The sequence below is a fragment of the Cygnus atratus genome, chromosome 1 (assembly GCF_013377495.2).
Source record: "Cygnus atratus isolate AKBS03 ecotype Queensland, Australia chromosome 1, CAtr_DNAZoo_HiC_assembly, whole genome shotgun sequence".
Taxonomy (NCBI): Eukaryota; Metazoa; Chordata; class Aves; order Anseriformes; family Anatidae; genus Cygnus; species Cygnus atratus.
The window spans coordinates 21,301,673-21,326,534 of NC_066362.1; the positions used below are offsets into that span (position 1 = coordinate 21,301,673).

General features: G+C 42.1%; 1 protein-coding gene across 3 annotated transcripts; it reads left to right on the forward strand.

The window, feature by feature from the left end:
• Positions 1-1,557: 1,557 nt before the first annotated feature.
• On the forward strand, positions 1,558-24,337 carry PANX2 (pannexin 2). 3 transcript variants are annotated; one of them, XM_035559332.2, is made up of 4 exons: positions 1,558-2,066; positions 2,404-2,712; positions 19,164-20,615; positions 22,474-24,337. In XM_035559332.2, exons 2-4 carry the CDS (start codon positions 2,487-2,489, stop codon positions 22,833-22,835), a joined length of 2,040 nt encoding a protein of 679 aa, XP_035415225.1. In that variant the 5' UTR covers positions 1,558-2,066; positions 2,404-2,486; the 3' UTR covers positions 22,836-24,337. The 3 variants fall into 3 exon arrangements, 2 of the variants coding, with proteins under 2 accessions (XP_035415225.1, XP_050568917.1); XR_004780624.2 differs by lacking the exons at positions 1,558-2,066; positions 19,164-20,615; positions 22,474-24,337 and adding exons at positions 11,296-11,428; positions 11,864-11,933 and having other exon boundaries at positions 2,566-2,712; XM_050712960.1 differs by lacking the exon at positions 1,558-2,066 and having other exon boundaries at positions 2,572-2,712; positions 19,111-20,615; positions 22,474-24,194.
• The last annotated feature ends 525 nt before the right edge of the window (positions 24,338-24,862 follow it).

Below are 24,862 nucleotides of genomic sequence, written 5' to 3' on the forward strand. Positions count from 1 at the left end.
TCCTTAATAAGGGATGTTGTGGACACCAGACCCAAGGAGAGACAAGAAAAATACTACAAGAAGGGACTCTTTTAGTGTTATTACACCATCACAAGCTCAAGGAATTCCCTGGACACAGTTGGAAGATGGAACAGTACTATGGGAAAGGCATCAACACAAGTTGCCTCATGTCCCATTACAGCCACTCTTGGAGATGGGATACAGGACTAGATGACCCCTGGATATTTACACTGAGCTCCTCAGAGGTGGTTACTACAGGCTGGAACTCTTTCCTCATGTGAAAACATGAGGAAGCACCTAAAGTCAACATCTTGACAGCAAATAAGTGGTAAGGTCTTAGGCTAGGGAAGATACGAGGAGAAACACCACAGAGGCCTCCGAAAACAAAAAGCAAGCAGCTTGTTTTGAATTAAGTAACTGGATGGGCAATAGAGGATTTGAAAAGGAGACGACAAAGTGAGGATTAGGAAAATGGTCTTTCAGCAACACTCTCAACAAGCAGGACGAGACTGTCAGCAGCACGGAAAAGCATGATGAAATGATTGCAATTTTGAAAGTCTGAGCAGAAGTTTTGCAAATCAGCTGTACTGGTCCGGGCTGTCAGCCCACCTCGCTCAGTGTGGTCCCTCTGACTGCAGCAGCAACAAGTGCTTAAGGAGTTTAAGTTCTTTGTTGTTAGTTTGGAAAGCCTGTATTTTAGAGGCTGATAAAATGCATGTGTAGCCCAAACACAGCCATGGTGAGAGAATCTGGCACATCCACCCCGCATCCTGGGTAGGAAGCTCACTTCCAGAGCTCCTCACTGCATGTCGGTCCTCAGAGCCGCCTCTGCTGCCATGGAGCCTATGGAGGGTGAGGAGCTGGGAAAATGAAGCAAGTGATGGTGACAGCTCTCATCCCTTCTCACCCCCAGTGCCCTTCAGGAGCGTGCGGCAATGACAGCTTTGTCTCCGCTGGCTGGGCTCCTTCATCAGGGCTGTCGCCATCAGGACATCCCTCTCGCCTGGCTCATTACATCCCTGCCCGCATGGAAGGACCCCTGCAAAGAAGCATTATTTTAAGTTTGCATCCAATATTTAAACTTGAATAATTAAACTTGAACAGCAAGCAAGGATCATCGTATTGTTCGCAGTGAGTGGGGAAAGGGAAATTTCAAGGCAAAGATGAAAATCTCTGCCTTACTCATGCTGTGTTGCAGATGACAACTGCAAATCTTTGAGAGAAAAAAAAAAATGTCAGCGATATTTATTTAAGCGTATCTCTGGTTTTCATCCGAGCACTGCTAAATATAAACTCCCTGAATAACTTGGGAACGAGGGACTGCGACCTGGAGCTTTTGTCTGGGTGCCGTAGCTGCCAGCTGTGATGCAGCGCACACCTGCTTTGATGCAGTGTGCCCCCACCGGGGCTTTAAACCCTTCCAGCGGGGACACCTCGCCCTGAGGCACCCCGGCTGCGAGCCCTCGGGGGCTGCGGCTGCTCCGCCACCTCAGGAGGCGCCGCGGCCCCGGCCTCCGCCCGCCACCGACCTCCGCGGGCCCCCGACGCATGCGCGCTGCCGCCAGCGGTGCCTCCCGCAGGGACGGGGCCGCCGCAACGTGTTGCGCGCTGCAGACCCCCGGGCGTGTGCCTGCTGCGGCTGCTGCCCCCTCCTGCTCCTCCTCCTCCTCCTCCTCCTCCTGCTGCTGCTGCTGCTGCTGCTCCCAGCCTGGCAGGCTCCAGCTGCTCGCATCAGATCCTTAAAGGACCTCTGCGCTCCCGCAATTCATTCCGGTGCTGCTCTCTCCTCCTCCTCCTCCTCCTCCTCCTCCCCGCTGCTGCTGCTGCCAGCCCCCGTTGAGCCGCCCCGCACGCTGCAGCCCGGCGTTTCCATGCATTGCCAGCCAGCCGCGGCGATAACCAGCACCGCCTGCACGCCGCTCGCCCCCCGCCCCGAAGCGGCGGCGCGGGGACCTTTCTGCCGGCAGGAAGGGCCGGTGTAAGTTTATTTGCGGCTTCCGCTGCTGTTGGCAAGGCAGCGCCTGTGCTCGCCAGCCCCTGCGAACCGAGGGAGCCGAAGCTGCCAGGTAAATGCCCCCTCCCTCGCCCGCAGCAGCGCTCGGCGGGGGGCAGCCCCAGCCCGTGCTGTCGCATGGCCGGGCACGGCGAGGGCACGGCTGCCAGCGGCTCCTCGGCTCCCCCCCGCCTCCCTCTGCGGAGCTCCGGGGGGAGGCAGCCCTCCTGCAGCACCCCGGGGTGGCTGCTGTCGCTGGGGGCGGGGGTCTGTCGCCGCTCCCCGGGGCTGCGGGTACACGGGGAGGTGTCGGGCTGGGGCGGGGGAGGCCGTGCGAGACCCCCACCTCACCCCACGGCACCCCAAGCCCTGCCGGCCCCGCCGCCACCCTGTCGGTGTTGTCCCCGCAGGCCACCACCCGTCCCCGTGTCCCCGTCCCCGGGGGGAGGCCCCGTCGGCGTGAGGCCGCCCGCAGCCGCCGCCACCACCGCTTATGCAACACATCATCGATAACCACCCCGACATGGCCACCGCGCTGCTGGCGGGCGAGAAGCTGAAGGAGCTCATCCTGCCCGGGCAGCAGGATGACAAGGCGGGCGCGCTGGCGGCTCTGCTCCTCCAGCTGAAGCTGGAGCTGCCCTTCGACCGCGTGGTCACCATCGGCACCGTCCTCATCCCCATCCTCCTCGTCACGCTCGTCTTCACCAAGAACTTTGCTGGTAAGGGCAGCGGCTTCCCCCTTTGTGGACAGCTCCTCAAGGGCACGGGCAGCGGGAGCAGAGGGGCTGCGGGGTGCCCCAAGGGCCAGCAGTGCTGAGGGAGGGGAGCAGGCGGCTCAGTGTCGGTGTCCCACCGGAGCGCCTCTTTCTGCTTCGTTATGAGGAGGCAGAGAGGTGTAAAGATGAGGCACAGACTAAGCGTTGGTCCTGATGTTGAGTCAGGTGTGTGCAGCACGGGTATTTGACTGGCCCACAAGGTGGAGGGGTGCCTTGTTATACTGGCTGCTGCGGTAATTACGTACAGGTACACGCCTCTTTGGCTTTCCCATATCGTGGTATCTCTGGTATTTCAGGGCCTGCATAAAAATTTTCACAGGTTAAAAAGCCCAGTTTGATCGCCCATCACAGCCAACGCATTGTCCTGCCAGTCTGGGAGGTTAGTCCAAGCTTGTCTGGGAGGTTAGTTCAAGTCTTGGTGAGCCTCAAAAATCATTCACCCAGTACATTGCCATGACATCTTCTGGGCCACTAGCAAGGCAGGTAACCATTGCTTTACTTTCTGAAGTATTGCCTTCAAGAGTGGAGCTGACAGCATGGGACTTCTTTTGGGTCCCCTGAGGCTCCATCCTAAAGATCAGTTTGGAATTATTAGCGCCTTCATGTACGGACTGGAAGTCTGTAGCTTGTATGGTTAGTGGGAATTAGCTGTGTTTGATCCATAAACGTATCCAAATCAGGCTCTTACTTTGCATGTGGCTTTGGGATTGACTTCCAACACTTACAATGAAAGCAAGCATAAAGGATATGTAAGATTAAATTACCTAGAAGAGTAACTGCTTGTGAAGAACATCTTGGTTGAAGATTTTTCTTAATTATAGTTAAAACATTTTGAATATATTTTTTTTAATATACATTTATATATCTTAAATTCTTCGGCCACAGTTGATGATAGCCTCATTTTTTTCATGGTCATCTAGAGATGTCTTAAAGAGACCATATTTTCAGGGCACACTGAGCTTGCTGAACATCTGAAAACTGTCTCTTCATAGTGACCTAAAGGCAGGATACGGTCACTTTTGTGGGTCCTTCCTGTAGAATGCAAAAGTGTTGGGTCCCTTCCTCTACTTGGTTTGTAGAGAAGTAAACATCAATGAAAAGGCGAGCCTACAGAAGGCAACAAGAGTGCTTACTTCATACTGTTTGAGATTTACAAATTTGAATATTAGTAGGCCTGAAGATAACCTTGGGTGCCAGAAAGGTCGTGCCCTTTCACTTATGTTTCTTTATTGTAGTGTGAGTTTCCTACCAGAGATCTGTGATAAATCACAGCTTGCGCAGACAGCAGGAACTTGCTCTGTATGAACAAGTCCCCTGAGGCTGCAGATTGTGGAGGAAGACACAATTCTTAGAGACTTATACAGGGGATGTTCCTCTGAGAGTCTATACAGTGGTCCATGCAAGTTTATGGAAGGAGTTTAGCAATTTTACTCACTACTCACATCTGCCCATATTTCCGCAATTGGGTTTATTTTATGCCATGAAAGACTATTCTCTAGGACAACAGTTGTGGTCTTCAATGTTGCAGTTGTTTTGTTGGTGTTTTTTTTCAGAAGTACCAAAAGCAATGTCATTTGTCTAGTCACAGACCTCGTGTGCTCATTTGACCCTGTAAGAGCATATGCAATGCTACAGGCTTGGGGCGGAGTGGCTGGAAAACTATGCAGAGGAAAAGGATCTGGGGGTGTTGGTTGATGCTTGCCTGAACATGAGTCGGCAGTGTGCCCAGGTGGCTAAGAAGGCCAACGGCATCCTGGCTTGTATCAGGAATAGTGTAGCCAGCAGGACCAGGGAGGTGATTGTCCCCTGTACTCTGCTCTGGTGAGGCCGCACCTCGAGTACTGTGTTCAGTTTTGGGCCCCTTACTGCAAGAAGGACATCGAGGCCCTGGAGCTTGTCCAGAGAAGCTGGTGAAGGGCCTGGAACACAAGTCCTGTGAGGAGCGGCTGAGGGAACTGGGGTTGTTTAGGTGGGGAAAGAGCAGGCTCAGGGGAGACCTTATTGCTCTCTACAGCTACCTGAAAGCAACTTGTGGGGAGCTGGGGGTCGGCCTCTTCTTGCAGATAACTAGTGATAAGACAAGAGGGAATGGCCTCAAGTTGCACAAGGGGAGGTTCAGGTTGGAAACTGGGAGACATTTCTTCTCAGAAAGAGCAGTCAGGCATTGGAAGAGGTTGCCCAGGGAGGTGGTGGCGTCACCATCCCTGGGGGTGTTTAAGGAAAGGTTGGACGTGGTGCTTAGGGACATGGTTTAGTGGGTGACATTGGTGGTAGGGGGATGGCTGGACCAGATGATCTTGGAGGTCTTTTCCAACCTTAATGATTCTCAGATTCTATATGCTCTATAAGAGTAGTAACCTGTTATGTCCTACCCGGACAAAGCTTATAAGGCAACACAGAAAGCACCTTTATGTCACTGGAAAAACATGGGACAGCACTCTTCTCTCATAAAATATACATACAATGAGAGAAATGAAAAAAAATAAAGATACAAGAAAATGTCATACAAACTGAAAGGGGGCGATGAAACTAGACTTCTTTTTCAGGTGCAGTAAAAGAGCTCAGGATTGGTGGATTCAATTCTGCTTCCAATGAACTGAAGAGCAAAACTCCTCCTAATTTTAAATGTGACCTGATTTAGATGTTTACAGCCCTGTTACCAAAACAACATTTACTCAAACTTCTTTACTAAGAAGTTTGTCTGGAGACACTGACCATGGTAACAGCAATAGTCCTGCTGAGTATGTGCTTATTACTGGCTCTGCTGTTTGTGTTACGTTTCACCCACGCGCTGCCACTGATCTTTTAAAAAATATATATATATTTTATGCTTTGGATACTGCTTCCTGTATGCAATTTCAATAATACATATGAAAAGTGCAAACTTTGCTGACAAAAGTGCTGGCAAGAGGTTCCTGCTGCTGCTTTGGGTGTTAGTATCATAGTAGCTTCCCAGCCTTTTCTTTGTGCCCTTCTGTGCATCGGTTACATGCTCAGAGTAGGAAATAAAAACTGATGCTTATAATTACTCCTAATGCTGTTAATGATACCCAGTGCAAGCTATTTAAAGCTACCATCATGGTGCTAAACCAAGAGCAACCCCTTTTTCTGGTTTCTGTCACCTTACTTGAGGAGTCTTTTAAAGGCTCTCGGAAGAGAGGTGCACGTGCTCAGGGCGTGGACATACGGTGAGCGTGGTTTCTCACAAACCCTTCGGCTTAGTATCGGATGAGTTGCATGATGAGTGCCTAGAGGAGATAAAACCGTATATACTGCTGATCTGCCTGTGAGTTTATGGAGGATCCAGCTTATCTTAAAGCCTAGTCAGGAGTGACTAGGCACGGTGCGGTGCCAGGCGTCTGGGCCCAGCGACAGCACTCCGCGTGAAAGTTGAGTCCAGCGTCAGCATGCAAGGCAAAGAGTGCGTGTGTTATGACAGATGGATTTAAGACGATCATTTATTTTAGAAATCATTATGTCCGTGGGATAATACATTACATAGTGTAGTTTTCCTGTGGGTGAAGATAAAGTTACTTAATGAATTGTGTTGTTTTAATGGCAGGGGCAAAGTGGTTGTTTAGGTTAATGTATTTGCTGTTTGTGTAAGTGATTTGTTCATCCTCATGTTTGAGTGTTCTGATCTTTACACTGCTTTTGAGAAATTAAATCACAAATTGTATAATGCTTGCACTGGCACCTCTGCAAAGAAATTACTACAGCCTTTCTTTGCACTTCCCAAACCTTCTTTCATAAGAGAAAAGAAAGTCCCTCAGCTAACGCCTTCTATCATCATTTCTGAGTCTCCCACTTCTCCTTTAATGTTTTTCCAACAAACCAGTGTGATTCCAGGAAGGGTGCACCTAGAAAAGTAATTAAAGTAAATCTTTGTGCAGTATTTATACTGTGCAAAAGAATTGGCTCGATGGTTTTACCCAGAGAGTGGTGGTCAATGGTGCTATGTCCAGGGTGGAGACCAGTGACAAGCGGTGTCCCTTAGGGGTCTCTCCTGGGACCAGTGCTCTTCAATATCTTCATCAATGATGTAGATGATGGGGTTGAGTGCACCCTCAGCAAGTTTGCAGATGACACCAAGCTGAGTTTTCTTGCTGAAGCAGACTAGCCTTAGGCTAATATTTAGTGAAAAAAATGATAAAACCCCAAACTTTAATTAAAGATTAGTAGGTAAGACTCTAAGATACCTAGTTCTAGTCCAGCTGTAGTCTGCATCAATGTTCAGCAGCTTTTTTTAGTTATGATGTTTCAGTATCTCCTATCAAGGCCTGGTGAGTCAGGGGAGGCACAGATCTAGATAAAGGGGACTTTAGATAAAGGGGTCCTTTAATATTCTGCATTTCCATTTTTACTTCCTTTCCAAAATGCAGAAAATGCGTGGTATTAGACTGCAACATTCATTTTCTGTTTGATGGGGATCTGTTTGGTGTTCCATGGGTTTTTCATCCTGCTCGCTACTCTCCGTGGTTTTACCATGGAGGTAGTACTTGCAAACCACAGCCACAAGCAGAGCGCTGTTGGGTGTTGAACACCTCTCTCCATCAGCAAGTGTGGTGTCAGTCCTCTGACGCTGGCAGTGAACGGCAGCCTTCTGTAGTGAAACATCTCACGGCCTTTGCTTAGATTCCAGGACACCATGGACAAGGAGACATTTGGCTTTCCTTATGAGCTGCTTAGTTTCTGTTGTTAAATGTTTTCAGTAAGTGGTTTAAATGCTCCAGTTCAGTGTTATGCTGTGTTCAGAGGCAAGACCATCAGTAATGTCAGTGGGAGGTTCGCTCTGTTAGGGACTGGTGAGAGGTGGGTCCCAAAGGGGAGTACCTTGTTCTTACTGTTTTGTGTTATCTTCACAATATTGAAATATTTTGGTTTCCAAACTTCCAAAAGCTTTAGGATTCATGTTGTCAGCCACAGCAATTGCTAAGTCATATTCCTCGTACAGTGCCTTGTGCTTTCTATTCACAGTGAATCATTCTGTATTGCGGTCATGTCTGCTTTTCCTTCAGAAGTTGTTTAATGCCAATACTTTATTAAAATAAAGCAAAACAGTCATCCAGTTGATTTTTATACTTTAGTCAAAAGCCAAGCTTTGGTGTTGATTTTCTTGCTGGGTTTATAAAACAGTGCCTACCAAATACCAAAAAGTTGCTCACAAATACTGTATTTCTATGTCTCTTAGCAGTTACGTAGCTCAGCCCTCTACCACCCTTCTGCTAGAAAATTCTCATGAGGAAGTAATGGAAGGAGACAGTAAGTTAAATGACTGAAGGGTCAGTTCAAGTTTTATGTTTTATTTTCTGATTTGTAATCATTTTGCATAAGCAATGCTTACTTCACTGTGTAGTACAGTGTATGCGTGAGTTCAATGTCTCTCTATGCATTTCACCCAAAAGCATGTTTGAAGTAGTACATGTTGAGGATTTCTCTACTACAAGATGGAATTTCATTTTGTATTGCCGGTCAGCTTTTCTAATTTGTATTTCTATCTCAGGTTGTGGGCAGCATGTTTACACACGCTCACTTCCTGACTTGACTGTTAGTTGGCTTTTGAGCTTATTTTCCATTTTTACTCTGTAGCTGTACTTAAAGCAACATATAGTAAAAAAGTGAAGATGACATTTTCCTGAATGGTTACTGTTAGTGCTAAAAGTACTGGACCAGATTGTTTTATGTATGCATGTGAGGACATGGATGCAGAAGTTAGTTGAAGTGGTGTTAGCTGCTGAGACACTCCTTAAATTCTCTTCTCACACCTCTTGTGTTTAAGTGCTTTCTAATCATGTATGTATTTTTTAAAAGAACTGAAGTAGTGCAAGCAGCCACGGGCTGGCTGTGGTTCAGCCACTGGCTGTTTGCACTGCAGTTGGAATTCTTACCAAAGGGTGTAGGCAAAACACACAAACACAATGTTCATGAAATATGCAAGCTGACTTTCTGTGATTTTTGGTCACTTAAAGATTTGCAGTTATGCAATTGAATGTTAAATAGAAAGGTAATCTTGAGGAAATGCATGAGCCTCACATACGTCATCATTCCACTGCAATTCCTAGAGGTCACAGACGTTTTTCTGTCACGAATTCCATCTCTCAGTCTTCATTGACACATACATGTCATCTTTTTTTTTTTCATATTGACTTTGATGACCCTGTATACACTATTAACCCTTTCATTTTCTTGTGTCTCATGTGAAGAGGTCCAAAATCTGGATAAAATTTAGTTTAATACATACTTTCAGGATAACTTCAACAATCTGAACAGATAGATGGGTCAAAAGCATTCTTGTTTAAGAGCTACATAATTCATTCATCTTATTCAAGAGGGAACCTTTTGAATAAATAAGAGTAAGGTAGAGACTGTTTTTGAAAGCTACCATGAAGTATTTTGAAGCTTTTTCTCTCTAAACTAGACAGAAATTATGCATCCATGATCTAGAAGTCTCAGCTGGTATTGCTTCTTAGATTGGTAAAACTCTTCAAGAAGAATCTATATCATCCCTGAGTTCCCTGGGATTTTTGAACACTAAAGTTGACTGCAGCAGGCACCTTCAGTAGGTATACATATTTAATTATAAAGCTGAATTATTTCACAGTAGACTGGCATCATTCTTGCAGAAGTTTCTTTTGTTTCACGTGATACAGGATTTATTCTAAGAAAAAACATTGAAAATAGTGCTGGTGTTTCCATCATAAGGGATCTTGTATATTATTCTCTTGCATTTGAACTTGGAAACACAGTAGTACTTCTTACGATAGTAAGGTTTGGGGATTTGTTTGCTTTTCTTTTCAGGCACCAGTTGCTGAATGCATGGTGAGATTTTTGCAGCTTGGAGCTCAGTGACTATTTCTGGAGCATTTCAGCTGTACAGTGAAGTAATTATTTCTGAGGCTGAGGTGCCTTGTCTTCTGTGGGATCCACAAACTGTTCAGGAGGGCAAGAAACCTCCATGCTGGAAGTTGCAGGGTCCCTGGGAGACTTTGGAGGCTGATTCTCTTTTGCTCTGTCATGATAGATCAGCACAGGTCTGATACTTCACAACCCCCAATTTCTCTGTACATGGAGGGACCAGTTTTCCAAAAACCAGTAGACCAGTCATTTCTGCCTCCAAATACTAAGATACTAAAAGAATATAATTACCTAATGAACTAACTACTTGCATTTTTTCTTTTTTTTTTTTTTAACATGAAGTTTTCCAGGTGCTGTGTTTATGCCAAGAGGTACTTAAAACAAGCCATCTTTTTCATTTCTGACCATTAAAAAGCAGTAACGCAGTAGAACAAACCTGCTGTTTCCTGTTGTTTCCTGTGTTTGTATTTTGCGCTTGACCCTTGAATTAAGAAGCCACCCTTGTCTGTGTGTCATCAGTTTCACTAGGTATTCATTTCACTTTGGCATTTATGTGTTCTTGCAGTTTGCTTTAGGTGTTACTCTGGTTCGCATCATCCTAGTGTCTGGGTGCCTGTGTAGCTGCTTTGGGGTTCCACCTCTAGAGGGGAATTTTTGAATTGCCCAAAAATATTTTTTGATCTTTGAGTAACATGAACACACTTAACTTTCCCATGTTACTTCTACCCCTATGCAGAAGTTCTGACATACCAAATTCCACTTACCTCCTTATATTAGGGATAATTGTAGAAGTAAATATTATTCAGATCTCTTTTGTAGGACTATCTGGCTGAATTTCATTAATTATATTTTGGTGAATACATTCCGTTAAAGTCAAATCTAGCCTTTCCTCACATCTTAACGTAGTACAAAGCAAATTATAATACAGAAACACACCTCTGGGTGCAAATGCAAGCATTGTAATTTCCTTCCAGATGTCTTTTGTTTTCACATAAGGCTCTGTTGACCACAGGAAGAAATACTCTCAGTGTTGCTCAACAGTTCAGTCATTACAGAGAAGCTCTCTTTCTAACAACATTGCCACCATACTGCGTGGCCATCACGTGGTGGATAGTAGCACATTATCGAGGAAACATTTCCCTATAGGAGCATCCTAAGGGATTTCATTTAGGTGTTTCTGCACTGTCTGCATAATTGTTGCCATTTCTGGAATAATCTTCCCCAACAGACGTCAACATACGAACCAAGTAGGACTAGGTATTTTTCTCTCCTGAATTGTGCAGGGCAGGCATTACAAGTCTTTAAGCCTCAGGTTGCTGGTAAGTGAACTGCAGCATACCAGCTAATTTCAGAAGAGCTAATGTATGTTACATACAGGGAATACAGTCCTGCAAATTTATATATCCACTGGGAATGTTCAGCACTAATATAGTGATTCTGCAAATTCAAAATACATGCAGTTTGAACAGCAGTCTTGAAATAAAAATGTCCCCAAATTATAAATATGGGGACACCCCTGTGGGAAACCAATTGCCTGTTAGTCTTTGAAGCTGTTTATCTCACCCATTACAACTAATCCTTGTAGAACATGAGTCAGTAAAACTTACTAGCAGATGGTTTCCTGTCTCATTTCTTTAGGGACTTTTCTTTTAAGATTTTTTTCTTAAACAGGACAAGTGATTTCAGAGAGTGGTCAAAAAAGGCTATACCTTACCTTGTTGATCATGGAGAAATTTGTACCTTAGGAAGACTTCATGGGCATGGAACCTTTATTCAGAGTTGGAAAGAATATTCCCTAACAAAGGTAAAGGTATTGTCTTTTTGTTTTGATAAAAATGATAATTCTTAATAATCAGCTTGCTAAGCTAAGGCTTAGTTCTATGAATGCTTTATTTTCTTATTCGTATGAGTTAACTGAGTTAAATAGGACAGTATGACTACAATTGATACACAAAAGTAATTTCAGGAATCCATCCTCATGCTGTACTAATTTCTAACCTTTAAATACCCTTTAAATAAAGTAGTTGAAATAAACCTGTTAAATTAAAGGAGTTTTTCTGTGAATTAATTTGGATACTAGCCAGCATTTGTTAAAATCACATCCAAAATAGAGTTACATATTCCATATGGAAGCTTCTGGCTGGGATAGAAAAGCTGTTTACTGTTTAGGTGACATCATTCTTACTTAGACTACATTTTCAGCCTTAGTAATATAAATGTTTTTGTTCTGTTTTTCCAGAGAGAAGAGGATCCAGGACATTTCTTCTTTTCCTTTTAAAAAATACTGAAAACTACTAAATAAATAATTTCTGTTTCTCAAAATAAACAGTTTGCTACCTGCTTTCTTGTGCATTCCTTTTAGTACTTGAGATGAATGAGGGATGTACGTCTGATTGCTTACACTTACATGATACAACATAGGGAAAAGCATTATGATAGAACTACACTTGTCAAATACTAACATCTGTGGCTGAATTCAGGGTGCTTCTCATTTATCTTGGCTGTTATAAACTCGTGTTCTAGCACCTGATGGGGCAGGAAGATTCAGAGATCCTACCTAAACGCTGATTTTCTCCTTACAGTCAAGTGGAGAGGACCTTATGAGGAGCGCTTCAGAGAACTTGACTGAAATACCAGCTTTTCTTTGTAGGCAGGCTGAGTACCCGCATGAGGATGATTTAGCAGTCCTCTTCAAGAGGGTGAAAAGCCATAGGCCCAGGGTGAGTCTGCAATATATTTAACTCAGTACGTATACTTACCTGATACTTACGTACCTGATACTCAGGTCTCCAGAGTTGGTGTCTCCTTCCCACTGGCATTCCCTGTGAGCCTGTCTGACAGAGCATGAGGGTTTAGGCAGTTGCCCAGGAGTTGGGAGACCCAGCCTGTTTGGCAGAACCTAAGCAGCATCTCTGCTGCCTACACCCAGTGTATGACCATGGCGGTCAGGCAGCATGTTTACTTTTGGATCCTCAAAGAATTACTTGAACAAGAGACATACTAACCTTTGTCTTGGTATAGCAAGCACAAGAATTTCTTCATCTTTCATTTTTTTCAGTTATATTTTCTGAAAACTGGGTTCCTTTTTTTTTTTCCTTTTTTTCCTGAATGCTGTTAGGAAATTGTTCTTTGCCTCCTGCATTATTGAATCACTGTTTGGAATGCTGGAGTCATGCAATCTACTTGGAGGGTTAATGAGGTGTGATTTGGTTTTCCAGAGTAAGTTCTAAAAGATGGAGGTCACAGAAGACATACACAATTTATTATTATAGTTTATAGTTTGCTTTTGGTGAATATACTTTATTTCACAGGGAATATGGTAGGTGTGAAGGGTCATTTGCCCCTTTATATAGGGGTATATACTGTGTATTAAAAATATTTTCCTGTATTTTTAATGTCTACCAAAAACACTGTAAATGTGTTACCCATATTTATTTAAGTAACTTTTGATTATTGCTCGTAGTAAAACTTTAGAAGCTAGAAATTGACCCCCCTACAGCATCAGTTCTTCAAAGAGAGATTCACATGCCTAATTTTATGCACTATGAGTAATCCCATTGGCTTCAAAGAAACTGCATGAAGTCATTTTTAGAAGCAGGGTCTATTTTTTTTACTGTGTTGAATACTTAGAGGCTGGTATTGTTATCTTTATTTGAAAAACACAAATGAATATTTGTGTTAGATTAAATTCACTCACTTTTTCTAGGAAAACTTGTAAAAAATAAACTTTGAAAGATACAGGAGAATAATACATACCTACCAGCTTGTCTGTGTCTTGCTTGACAGTGTTGTCTCTCTGTACAACATACGAGCTCACATTTTTGCAAAATTATTATTTTTTTAATATATATAGGCATACGCATACACCCACACAGCCTCCTTGGTGGACTGTGCTGTTGACATCTTTTCCTTTGGCTGAGATGCAAAACTGGGACCTGAACTCTAACCGCTTGTATTGCAGTGTGAGTCTTTGCACTCCTTCTCAGAAATGGCCGTTTCTCAAAAGAGAAAAAAGTGGCACCTGCATGAATCAGCCATTCTTGCTAGGCATAACCCAGAGAAAAAAAAAAATCACCTTGAGAACAACCAAGCATTGGAGCAGGTTGCATGGGTGGTTGTGCAGCCTGTGCCTTTGGAGGTTTTCAAGCGAGACAAAGCCCTGATCGAGTTGGTCTGAGCTCAGTGTTGACATTGTTTTGAGTATGAGGTGGGACTCATTAACTTTCAAGGTTCCTTGCAGCGTTTCTGTGATTCTGCATTGGGGTATAATTTCCAGAGCAGCAATTAGCAGATTTTCTATTGGTAATTCTGTTTTCAGATCTGAGATTAATTTCTGCAATGGGAAGCTGCACAGGGGTTCCAACCCCAAACCTCAGCCCCCCAGCCCCTCGTTTGAGGAATTTCAGAACTTAAAGTATTGTTTTTCCAGGGTGAGATTAAGCAGGATTAATTTATCTAACATGTTTAACACTTGCAGCCTGACAAAGAGTATTTAATTCAGGGGTTCTTGAAGAGGGCTGTTGAGTGTATGCTGAAGTGTGTAGAGGTTGGGGAACCACTGGGAGGAGGTGGCTGACCTTGGATTGAGAACAGTAGAAGTGGTAGCCTGCACCTGCAGAAAGCCCCAAGCATTTCTCAGAGTATTTACTATCAGGCAGCAGACTCAGCAGCACCTAGCTTCCATACTTTGCCTTCACTCCTGCCTTCCACTTTGTCTCTTTAGGTTCTTTCTAAACATTTTTCTGAGCACGGTCCCTGCCTTCATCCCTCTTCCTACCTTGCTTATTTTCTCTCAATCATGTTCACTCTTTCATTCCCCTGAAGTATGTCCTTTTTACCACCATACTGCCTGGAAGTAATTTTTCTCTAAGTAGTACTTAAACTGGTAGGACGAGATGGTACAGAATGGAGCATGTGAAAAAACGTAGCTGTCAAGGGTTTTTATTTTTTCTAGTGGTATAACAGAATTATTATATTCCACAACTAACTAATTCTGCTTTGACTATTTTATCTTGTCTGTATATCCAAAAAGATTAATTGGAGATGTCTCATATTTTATTAATGAGACTAGTTTTGTGGACTTCTAGAAGTTACTTACATGAACAGTGAGCAGCATAAAATGTATTTATGTACAGCTGTTGAAAACATCTGGTGTACTGCTCCTATGATCACCTAATGCTATCGAAAAAGGGAAGCTAAGCTTCCTAGTATGCGTCTTTATACTCAACTCAGTATAATATTAAGTATAATATACTTTATAATGTATTGATATCACGGACTTTTTCCCCAATGCATTATTTCTGAACAGCATTAACACAGGGTTACTTAGTTTCTTACAAAAATATTCAAAAGGAACATTTCATGGGAATGACAGTGACTTTTAGCAATTATTGCAGAAACAGAATTTGTTCTTGGGTATTCCTAGTGATTTTTTTTCTGAAACAACTGTGTTGAACGTCATATGTTGGAATGCAGTTAACACATTTGCATAGGTGGACCTAATGGCAGACCTTCAGGCTTTGAGCTTCCTGAGATTTTACTGAGCATGAGCCCTGAAAATCTTGCAGTAGGCCATCACATTTAATGAAGAAATGTTGAGTTTAGTATTCCAGGTCTCAATACTGATTACAGGCTAGTTGGGTAGTATCTTATTTTTTTTTACCTTTGTTGCAGTTGCACACATGTACAAGTCACAGGTACATGCATACCCTGTACCACCTTTTCATTATTGTTTGGAACAGGCAAAAGATTGTTTTGGAGATGATGACCTTGCTCTCCATAATTTATTTATCTTTTAATGGTAGGAATTTCTTTCTCCTGGGCTCACAAGAATGTAGCTATCAAGGAATGTGTAGGGACAGATTATACTTATGGCCTAAGCCCAGACAACACTCAGAAGAGGACCAACGCACTCATCCCTCATAGTATCCCCTAAGCTTTAAAAACGTTTTTCCTTATCGTATCTTATTCTACTGTCATTTTATCATTTCCTACACAATTGAATAATTATGCCATATGCAATTAAACTGCCAAGTTTTGGGAAAAACTTTCTATATTTATGAGTATAAACTTCAAATATGTACTTTTTATTTTATTTTTATAGTATATGACCCAATATCAGAGCTATGGTTTTAACACAGCTATTTTTTAATGCTGATTATCTATCACATCATTGTAGAAAAAAAAATACACCTGATGTGTCTTCTGAATGCGCATTATGGGGTTCTCACAGCTAAGTGAGCTGTGTATGTGAGAACAACTTGGTACTCCTCCATCCTTAACAGATCTGCATTTTGAGATCCAGCAATATGTTGATGCCATCTTTCATAACAAACCAGATTAGTTACTGATGTGATGCTTTCCTTTCTCATTTATTTCTGATTGACACTTCAGTAGAAGAGAAACGGATCCATGCCCTAGTATGATAGGATCAAACACCTTCATGGTATTAAATGCAAGGTAAAATGCTGCTATTGCCTAAGGAGCATTCACAAAAGCTAACTTAAACCTAGCATTGATCTTGCTTGGCATCCCCTTGTCAATGAAGAGAGACAGGTTCCTCCAGGCACCAAGTAAATTAGTCTTTTGCTTTGAATCTTTGTCTGGAAGGGTCTTCCCCTCCTCTCTGTTTTCTCGATGGTTGTCTAGATGAATGAGCTTTCCAGGACAGATGCTTTGCTTTGTGAGTCATGTCCTTTGCTGAGAAGGAAAAGGTAAAGTCCCCTGTGGAGTAACTAACAAGATCAGTGACATTCTCTGGCAGTGAGTATGACTCAAACATGTTAGAAAACACTGTTTGAATAAACCTGAAGTGTAACTCTGCCTTCTCTTCAGGCAGTTATCAGAAGTCCCACTGGCTTCACTGACGATGGGGTTTCATCTGAAGGGTCTTGGGATTCACCTGACCCATAATGAAAATCATGTCAATTTAATAAATATGCAGAGAAAATATGGGATTAGCATCAATAAATAACAACATTAAGAATGGAACACCATGCTCAGCTATCCTGATAAATTAGAGATCTCTCTCAACTTACCAGGCAGTGGGAGCAGCTAAATATCTTTAACAGGAAAAGTTAGTAAATTCCTATAAAATGTCATTTGCTTTCTTTACTGGGCTGGGCAGCCACATTTTTGAAGTAGCCTCCAATGAAACTGTTGAGTCCAAACCAGAGTTGTGAAACTTCAGTTCTTCACTGAAGCAGCGGCAGTGGACAAAGTGCAGTTAGTCTCCAAGTGATTTGTCCAACATAAATGTAAATGTTAAGACATTTCAATGTGTTTATACATTAAATTAATATTTGTTGTATACATAAAATTTTGGCAGAAGTCACCTTAGGCTTTCAGGCCTCGGTGATGAGAACTGTTTACTTTTTATTTGGTAGTAGCAAATGATACATGAATCCCAAAAAAGTAATTATGGATGGTTTATATGAATACTTGTTGCTGTCTTCCCAACTATTCGTGGTGCTGAGACCCAGGAGAAATGAATCTATGTATTTCACAGGAAACTAAGTTTTATATTGGCAGGTTCTACTAAGCTTAGGACACACCATTCAAAATATTTCTGCTTACAAGAAATGCTCAAAGCTATTTGCTGTTTTTTTGGTGGGAATATATTCACATAGGAATCTTCTGAATCTCCTGGGAAATCATAGAGTAACTCCTTGATAGTAGGAATTAAATATTTTTGTATGCATCCTTTCATGGGTAGGGTTAGGAGGGCATGTAATTACTGAAGACGAGAGGCAATGAATATTTTTCTTGTAACTGATGACTAAATACACAATGTTATTCTAAATGGGAAGCTGTGTCTGAGAAAGCCTGAAGGTAGATCATTTTAAAATAGTCTTCAGAAGTGATTTTAGAGAATACACAGGACTTACTCACTTTGCATCCTGTCTTGGGTAGTATCATTTATTCTAGCAAGTCTGTCCAAACTGGTTATATTTTTAGAAAAGAATCTTCACTGAATCACTTTAAAAATATTTTGTGCAGTTCTAAGCATGTAGATCTCTGGAGACCAGAGAATATGTTTACACATCCACATTTTACCAAAGCGCTAGTAAATGCTTTTGAATTTGCTTGAATATGAGGAGTAGTTAGTTGGTCAACTAAGGAGTCTTCTGTTATGCCAAAAGGATTAGGGCTTTTTTGCCTGCCTATTAATTTTTAATATTTTACTTACTGTTTTTGTATGACATAATTTATTATTTCTCTTCATGATTTGTATTATTAAAAGAACAGTACCACCACTCTTCAAGTGAGCTGTTCTCCATCTGAATTGTAGACTGCATTCAGAACTGGAGCCGGCTTGGTGTTCTTGAGTGATTCTCAATTCAAGAGAACATGCCTTCCTCCTATGGATCTCATTTTAGGATTTTTTTTAAAGGTATACCAGAACACTGTAAATTATATTCACTTTGTTCTACCTGCCAAAACATTAAAATATGGTCTTCCTCTTTGAAGAGGGTATTTTGATAATGGTCATTGATTTTGGAGCTGTTAATGCTATTCTATCTTTCACAAGTTTTTCTGCATTATTTTCATGTCTATTGTTAGAAAAATGTAATTACATAAGAACATAGCACACCTACTGTGTCAAAGCAAAAGTTCTTTAGCCCAGTATCCTGTCTCTGATGGTAGCAAAACTCAAATGATTGGGAAGTAGTATTAAAATAGACAAGCATATGGTGTTATTTTCTTGGAAAAACCCTCCCACTGCCCAGCAGCCTGTGGCTTGAAGATGATGTTAAGGAAAAAAAATGGATCATTATCTGTGTATTAAATAATTCTTGCTATACTTTTTCTTCCGTTACTTTGTCTACGTTTTCTTGATCCACTGTATTTGTTGCTACCATAATGCTGTAGGACAGTGAGTTCCACCATTTAATTGCACACTATGTAAAAAATCATGTTACATTTTCAAATATAAAATTAATTTTTCATAGTGGTAAATACAATTAACACACCAGATTCTGTCTTGGTCAGTCACACTTTAATTCAAGACCATTAACTGGGATACAGTTGCCTAAATGTTTGTATGTCTTTAATTTTTTTTTCGACTATATCAATGAGTAGATATATCTACTAACTATATCATGTATCTAACTTGTTTCTATTTAGAAGAATATTCAGATGGGATAAACCTTAAATTTCACCTAAATGCCTTTCAGCATTTGCACATATGCCAAAATAACATCCTAAGCTATTGCATAGTGGATATCAGGTCTTTTAACTTTCCAGAGTTTAGGCCATACTTTAGCTTAGGATATTGTTCTCAGGGAGATAACTAAAACCAAAATACGTATTTATTGCTGACATTTCTAGCTTAGGTTCATTATAAAGCTTCCAGGTAAATAGTTTTGCCTGGGGGCTTGTGAAGATGTGAGCAGACTGAGCTGTCTAATAGACATTGTGGGCTTAACAGTCATGTGAAGATACAGTAAAGTAAAATTGATATCATTTGAAATGTTTATTTTCCAGAGCTCCTTTTGTAGGTTAAATGCACAGCAGTGACTTTTCTCTCTGTTATACAGAGGAGCCAATATACTGTTACACACCACACAACTTCACCCGCGATCAAGCCTTGTATGCCAGAGGATATTGTTGGACAGAATTAAAAGATGCCTTGCCAGGAGTTGATGCCAGCCACTGGCCCTCCTTGTTTGAGCATAAGTTCCTGCCTTATGCACTGCTGGCTTTTGCTGGTATAATGTACATTCCAGCTCTGGGCTGGGAATTTCTGGCCTCCACCCGACTGACTTCAGAGCTTAATTTTTTGCTCCAGGAGATTGATAATTGCTACCACCGTGCAGCTGAAGGACGGGCACCAAAAATAGAGAAGCAGATCCAGTCCAAAGGCCCAGGGATCACAGAGAGAGAGAAAAGAGAAATCATTGAGAACGCAGAGAAGGAAAAAAGCCCCGAACAGAACTTGTTTGAGAAATACCTGGAAAGAAGAGGACGCAGTAACTTCTTAGCTAAGCTTTATCTCGCGAGACATCTGTTCATCATCTTTTTAAGCATTATACCGATTACATACTTATCCACCTACTATGCTACACAGAAGCAAAATGAATTTACATGTGCGCTAGGAGAGCCTCCAGACAAAACAAGCAGCTCCAAATTGCACATCAGAGTGAACTGTAAGCTGCCATCTGTCCAGCTCCAGCGGATTATTGCGGGTGTAGATATCGTTCTCCTCTGCTTTATGAACTTGATCATCCTTATCAACTTAATTCACCTCTTCATATTTCGTAAGTCCAACTTCATATTTGATAAACTGAACAAAGTTGGAATAAAGACCAAGAAACAGTGGCAGAAGTCCCAGTTTTGTGACATCAATATTTTGGCCATGTTTTGTAATGAAAATCGGGACCACATAAAATCTTTGAACCGTCTGGATTTTATTACAAATGAAAGTGATCTGATGTATGACAATGTGGTACGCCAGCTGCTTGCGGCCTTGGCCCAGTCTAATCATGACGCCACTCCGACCATGCGTGATTCAGGGATCCAAACGATAGACCCAAGTGTCGACCCAGCGGACATTGATGGTAACGAGCAGCTCATCATTAAGAGACCAAGGAAGAAGATGAAATGGATCCCAACTACCAATCCACTTCCTCAGCCATTCAAGGAACAGTTAGCCATTATGAAGGTTGAAAACCATAAACCTGAAAAGCCTAAGCCTGTGCGGAGAAAAACTGCAACAGATAGCCTTATCGCTCCTTTGCTAGAGTCCACTGCAAAAACCTCACAGCAATCATCAGCTCATAAAACTGAGTCAAATGCCATCCCAAGCACAGGCAGTGAAAAAAAGCACACACGACACTTTTCCTTGGATGTACATCCATATATACTTAGTAGTAAAAAACCCAAGCCAGAGATTCCAGCCATCCCCTCGATGCCTACATCAAAAAGCCAAGAAGGTGGATTCCTAAACCAGGAAGAGAATGTCATAGTACACGTTACCTCCTCTCTCAAAGGTACAGTATGTTGTAATGCCAGTACCACCTCCACAGACCATGATTTTCATAGTGACCTTTAGGAACTCAAAGTGTTCCTGAACAGTTTGACCTACCTCACTAGATTTTGGGATAAGTAATAATGTTAGGATTTGTAGGTCTCAGAAACAATGGTTCTCTCTCTTTATCAGAATACAGCTATATGGAGGATAAGCATTATTACAGGTGGAGCTGTACAAAACAGCCTGTAGGCTGTTTCTACAGGTAATTTTTCAAACATGAGCAGATTTTCACAATTACGAATATGGTCATGCCTTGCTAAGGAAATGAGGAGGATTTGGCCTCCGTGACACTCTTCCTGCGCCACCAGCACCTGGTATATTTCAAACCTGCCTTATTTTCAAGTCATATAGAAACTGCCATGGCAGACAACCAGTATGCTGACCAATAACAGCAACTTCTTAAGAGATTGTGAGAAACTGTGCTAAAGGTAGTTAAAGCTGCCTGTAGAAAAAAAAAAAATCTCTGTAACTACTAATTCTTAGGGGTTGGCATTTGCCACCTATGAAGGCACAACTCAGATTATACTGTTCTTTGCCCAAGAAACATTTTAAATTGCCCTTTGTCTCATGTGGACCAGAGGATGGATGGTCTGAAGTGTGGGTGCTGGTCTGGGATTCGGGAATCATCCCGTATGGCCTCACAAGAGATGCGCTTTCTGTGTCTCAGTTCCCTGTGTGTGTCCTGTAAATGCTACCCCTTTTCTGCCTCAAAAGAGTTTTCCAAATAAATCAACAAGAGTGATGGGGAAAGCCATGTAAGCACTAAGAAAAGTGATAGACTAGTAGATAAACTGACAGAGAGATAGGTATCTTCTTGTTTATTTTTGTAAGCTACTCACGTAAGAAAGAAGCACTATGCAGTTGAAGTTACAGAAAGATTTGTACGTACTTAAAGCAATGGCTCTCATCTCATTACAAGCTAAGACCTCCCTCTGGGCCTCGACAGACTGACAGCTACCATCACCCACTGCCCAGCAAAGAAGTGATTTGAGGTATAAACGTTTCTGTCACTTCCAAATCCGTATGCTCCTTAGAGCCCTCCAACTCCCCAATTGTGCATGTGAGCTATTCTACAGCTTTCCTTATCTGGTCACCTGCTCTGATTTCAACTCCTCAAAACTACTGGGGTTTTCTGGTCTCAATTACCTTCATCTAAATTAGTGCTTGAATATTTTAAGAGTGAAAAATAATTACTGTAGTTTTGGGGCTCTGTTACTCTCCATTCTAATTAAAAGTATTCAGCTTTGCTTTTGAGTTAGACCAACATTGCAGTCCACAAGGTAAGGCAGACTCCTAATTTCTAGAAAGAGACACCAAATTGCTGAGTTCTTTCTGAAGACAAGTGGCTTACAATCTGTAACCACTATTTTTTCCCATTGAAAATATCAGTGCTTTTTGTATTCCATCTTGTGGTTTTCAACATTCATAGCATTTGTCAAAACATTAAATCATAACATTTCTAAAACACCTGCCAGACCATACAGGAGAGTAAAAGATTCTTTTCAGTTGTTTTTTGTTCATTTTACAAAAATACCATTCACGTTTGGAAGCATGAGCATGCCTAAAAAAGTGAGATTTACAAAACCCGTTTGTTGTTTGTCCTGTTTCCCTGAGCTTACGGTCCTCTTGTTACGAAGCAGTCCTGCTGGATTCCTCAAAGGGTCCCAAGAAAATTCGCTTTGGGGTCCACTCCTGCTCCCATTGAAATCAATAGCAGAACTGCCAATGGCCTTTATTGGTTCAGGACAGTGCTCTGTGGTGGACGGGGAGGGTGCAAGGCTACCTGTGTTTTAACTGGCTGTTCTGGTTTCTCTTAGACGCCCCTCATCCTGCAAAAGAGATGCTGTATTCATCAGAGACATGCAGAACTGGGCCCGCTGCTGGGGCTTTTGTCACATGCAACCACAACCACATAGCCACCACTGCTGCGACGACAACAATGACTTTGAACCCAGTCAAAGCAGAACCGGGCCCCGCACTGAACTGCAACCCCACGCACCCACTGCTGCACATCAACACGCTCTATGAAGATCACGAGGAGGAAGTCCCAAACATAATCGACAACGGGATTCACTCACCGGCTGACACGGGGGAAATCCTCTCCATCCCCACCCCCAAGCAGATAAGACTGGCAACGTTTGACGAGCCAATGGCAATCGTGAGCTCGGTGGAGTACTGAAGGCCCCAGCTGCATGCCTGCTCCCTCGAGGCTGGGTCTGAGGCTGCTGCAGAGAGAAATGTGGTCCCCTCCACAACGCGCTGCACTGCATGAGCATGGAGAGTCCTCATACAGACTGCGATAACAGCTCTTGGTAATAGTACCAAAGGGTTTTTCAGGATCACATCATGAGCACTGTCAGTCATTTACCAAGTAGAGTAAGTAAAATCTGGTGGAAATAGACCTTTAACGCCAAGACAACCATTAGCTCTAGCTCTGAATGATAGCTTCCAGATTCAATTGGTTTTAGCACAATTTATGAACACTAAGAGTCTGATGGCATGCCACAGTAATTTTAGCAAGTGTTTAAATTTTTGCACTCAGAATCACTGATTGAAGTTAAAACGACATGGTGGTGAGGTATACTTTTTTAATGGCAGCAGTTCAATAAGAGTTTTTTTCTAAGCAGAGAGGTGGGTGTTGTTTTTTTTTCACAATTCAGGATTATGAAAAAGTTATATGCAAACAAATTTTTGTTTGTTTGTTTCTTTAGCTCACTAACGTTGGGCTCGATGGAGACTTAGCTGAAAGGGCCTTACTACCACCAGCATTTAAGTGCAAAAAGAATTGATACATTCAATCTCTTGCATTTATAAATGAAAATACCTGAGGTATGCCCTGCCCTTCAACAAGCTTATATGTTTGATGGAAGATGATGAAATGAAGAGTTTATTTTTTTAAATATATTTTACCATGGGAAAAATTACTTTAATAACTTTTCAAACCGGGTGTTGCTTTTAACAAAATGTGTAGAAGAGAGTCATTGTAGCCGCTTATTTTTTCATAGTGTATTTATGAACCAGGTTAGAAACTTTCATGGGTGCTTCACTGATGAAAAATCTTACAGAGGTTGTTACAAAACATCTTGCAAAAAAGAAACCAGCAAAACTGTTTTCAAATAACACACAGTTAAAGAAAGTCCATGAATTTAGGTCTGCAGACTTCGCTAGTCCCTGATTCAGCAAACACTGAAGGCCATGGATGTCACTGAAACGACTCATATGTCTAAAGCTAAGCACATGCTGAAGTGGCTTTGCTGGATCTGGACTCAAGTGCAAGCAGACAATAATCCTGTCGTATGTGCTAACATTCTGATTCAATATTTGCCTTCCTTGGCTCAAAGCACATCTTCATCCCCATCTTCCTATAACTTTGATATGTGTGATTTAATAGAAAATTCTAGTATAACTAAAACATCTATTAAAAGTGTATCATGCAATAACGATTCTCAGCAAAATTATAGTGAAACAAAAAGTGACTGTGTTAAAATAATATTACTAGCTGCATTCAGAATTATGGACTATATGTGTTTGCATCAAAATTATGTACAATGGTAGAAGAACTACGCAGCACAAATACAGGATTGAAATCTTGAATTTATTTTTAATTTATTACCTCAGACATGGATATATGATACCAGTATTTAATAAAAATAGCACTGAAAATAAATACATATTATTCTGAATAGCTTAATGTGTACTATTTCCTAGCTTAGTTAAGTTCAAGTGGGATTTTATTATAAGCAGTAAGCGGGACATTTAAAACCACTGTTCCCCCATAGATCACTTCAGTTATGCCCAACCTTTTGGGCCCAAACAGTCAAATATCAAGAAGCAAACCACAGGACGTGTGGCACAGTCAGGGGAGGGAGCACTGGGGACAGCTGAAGAAGGATGTGACTGTAACTTGCTGAGGTCTCCGTGCTGCAGAGCCGTCTGTGTCAGATTGCCTTGGGATGAGCGAGGACTTGAGCTGTTTACAAGTGGCCTGTGGCTCAAGGGCCACAGGTTTACCACAACTCTTCTAACCCATTTGAGTGCAAACCCCAGGGCATTGCTATGGTCTGTCGGTTGATAACCTGTGTGAAGTTTCTAAAGAACAAATCTGCACCTGCATAGGCAGAGGAAGCTTTCTCCAGGTGGGCACCCTTGGAGCAGAGCCCTTGAAGGCACTGCAAACACAAGGTCTCTGCCCTGCCAATGGGTAGC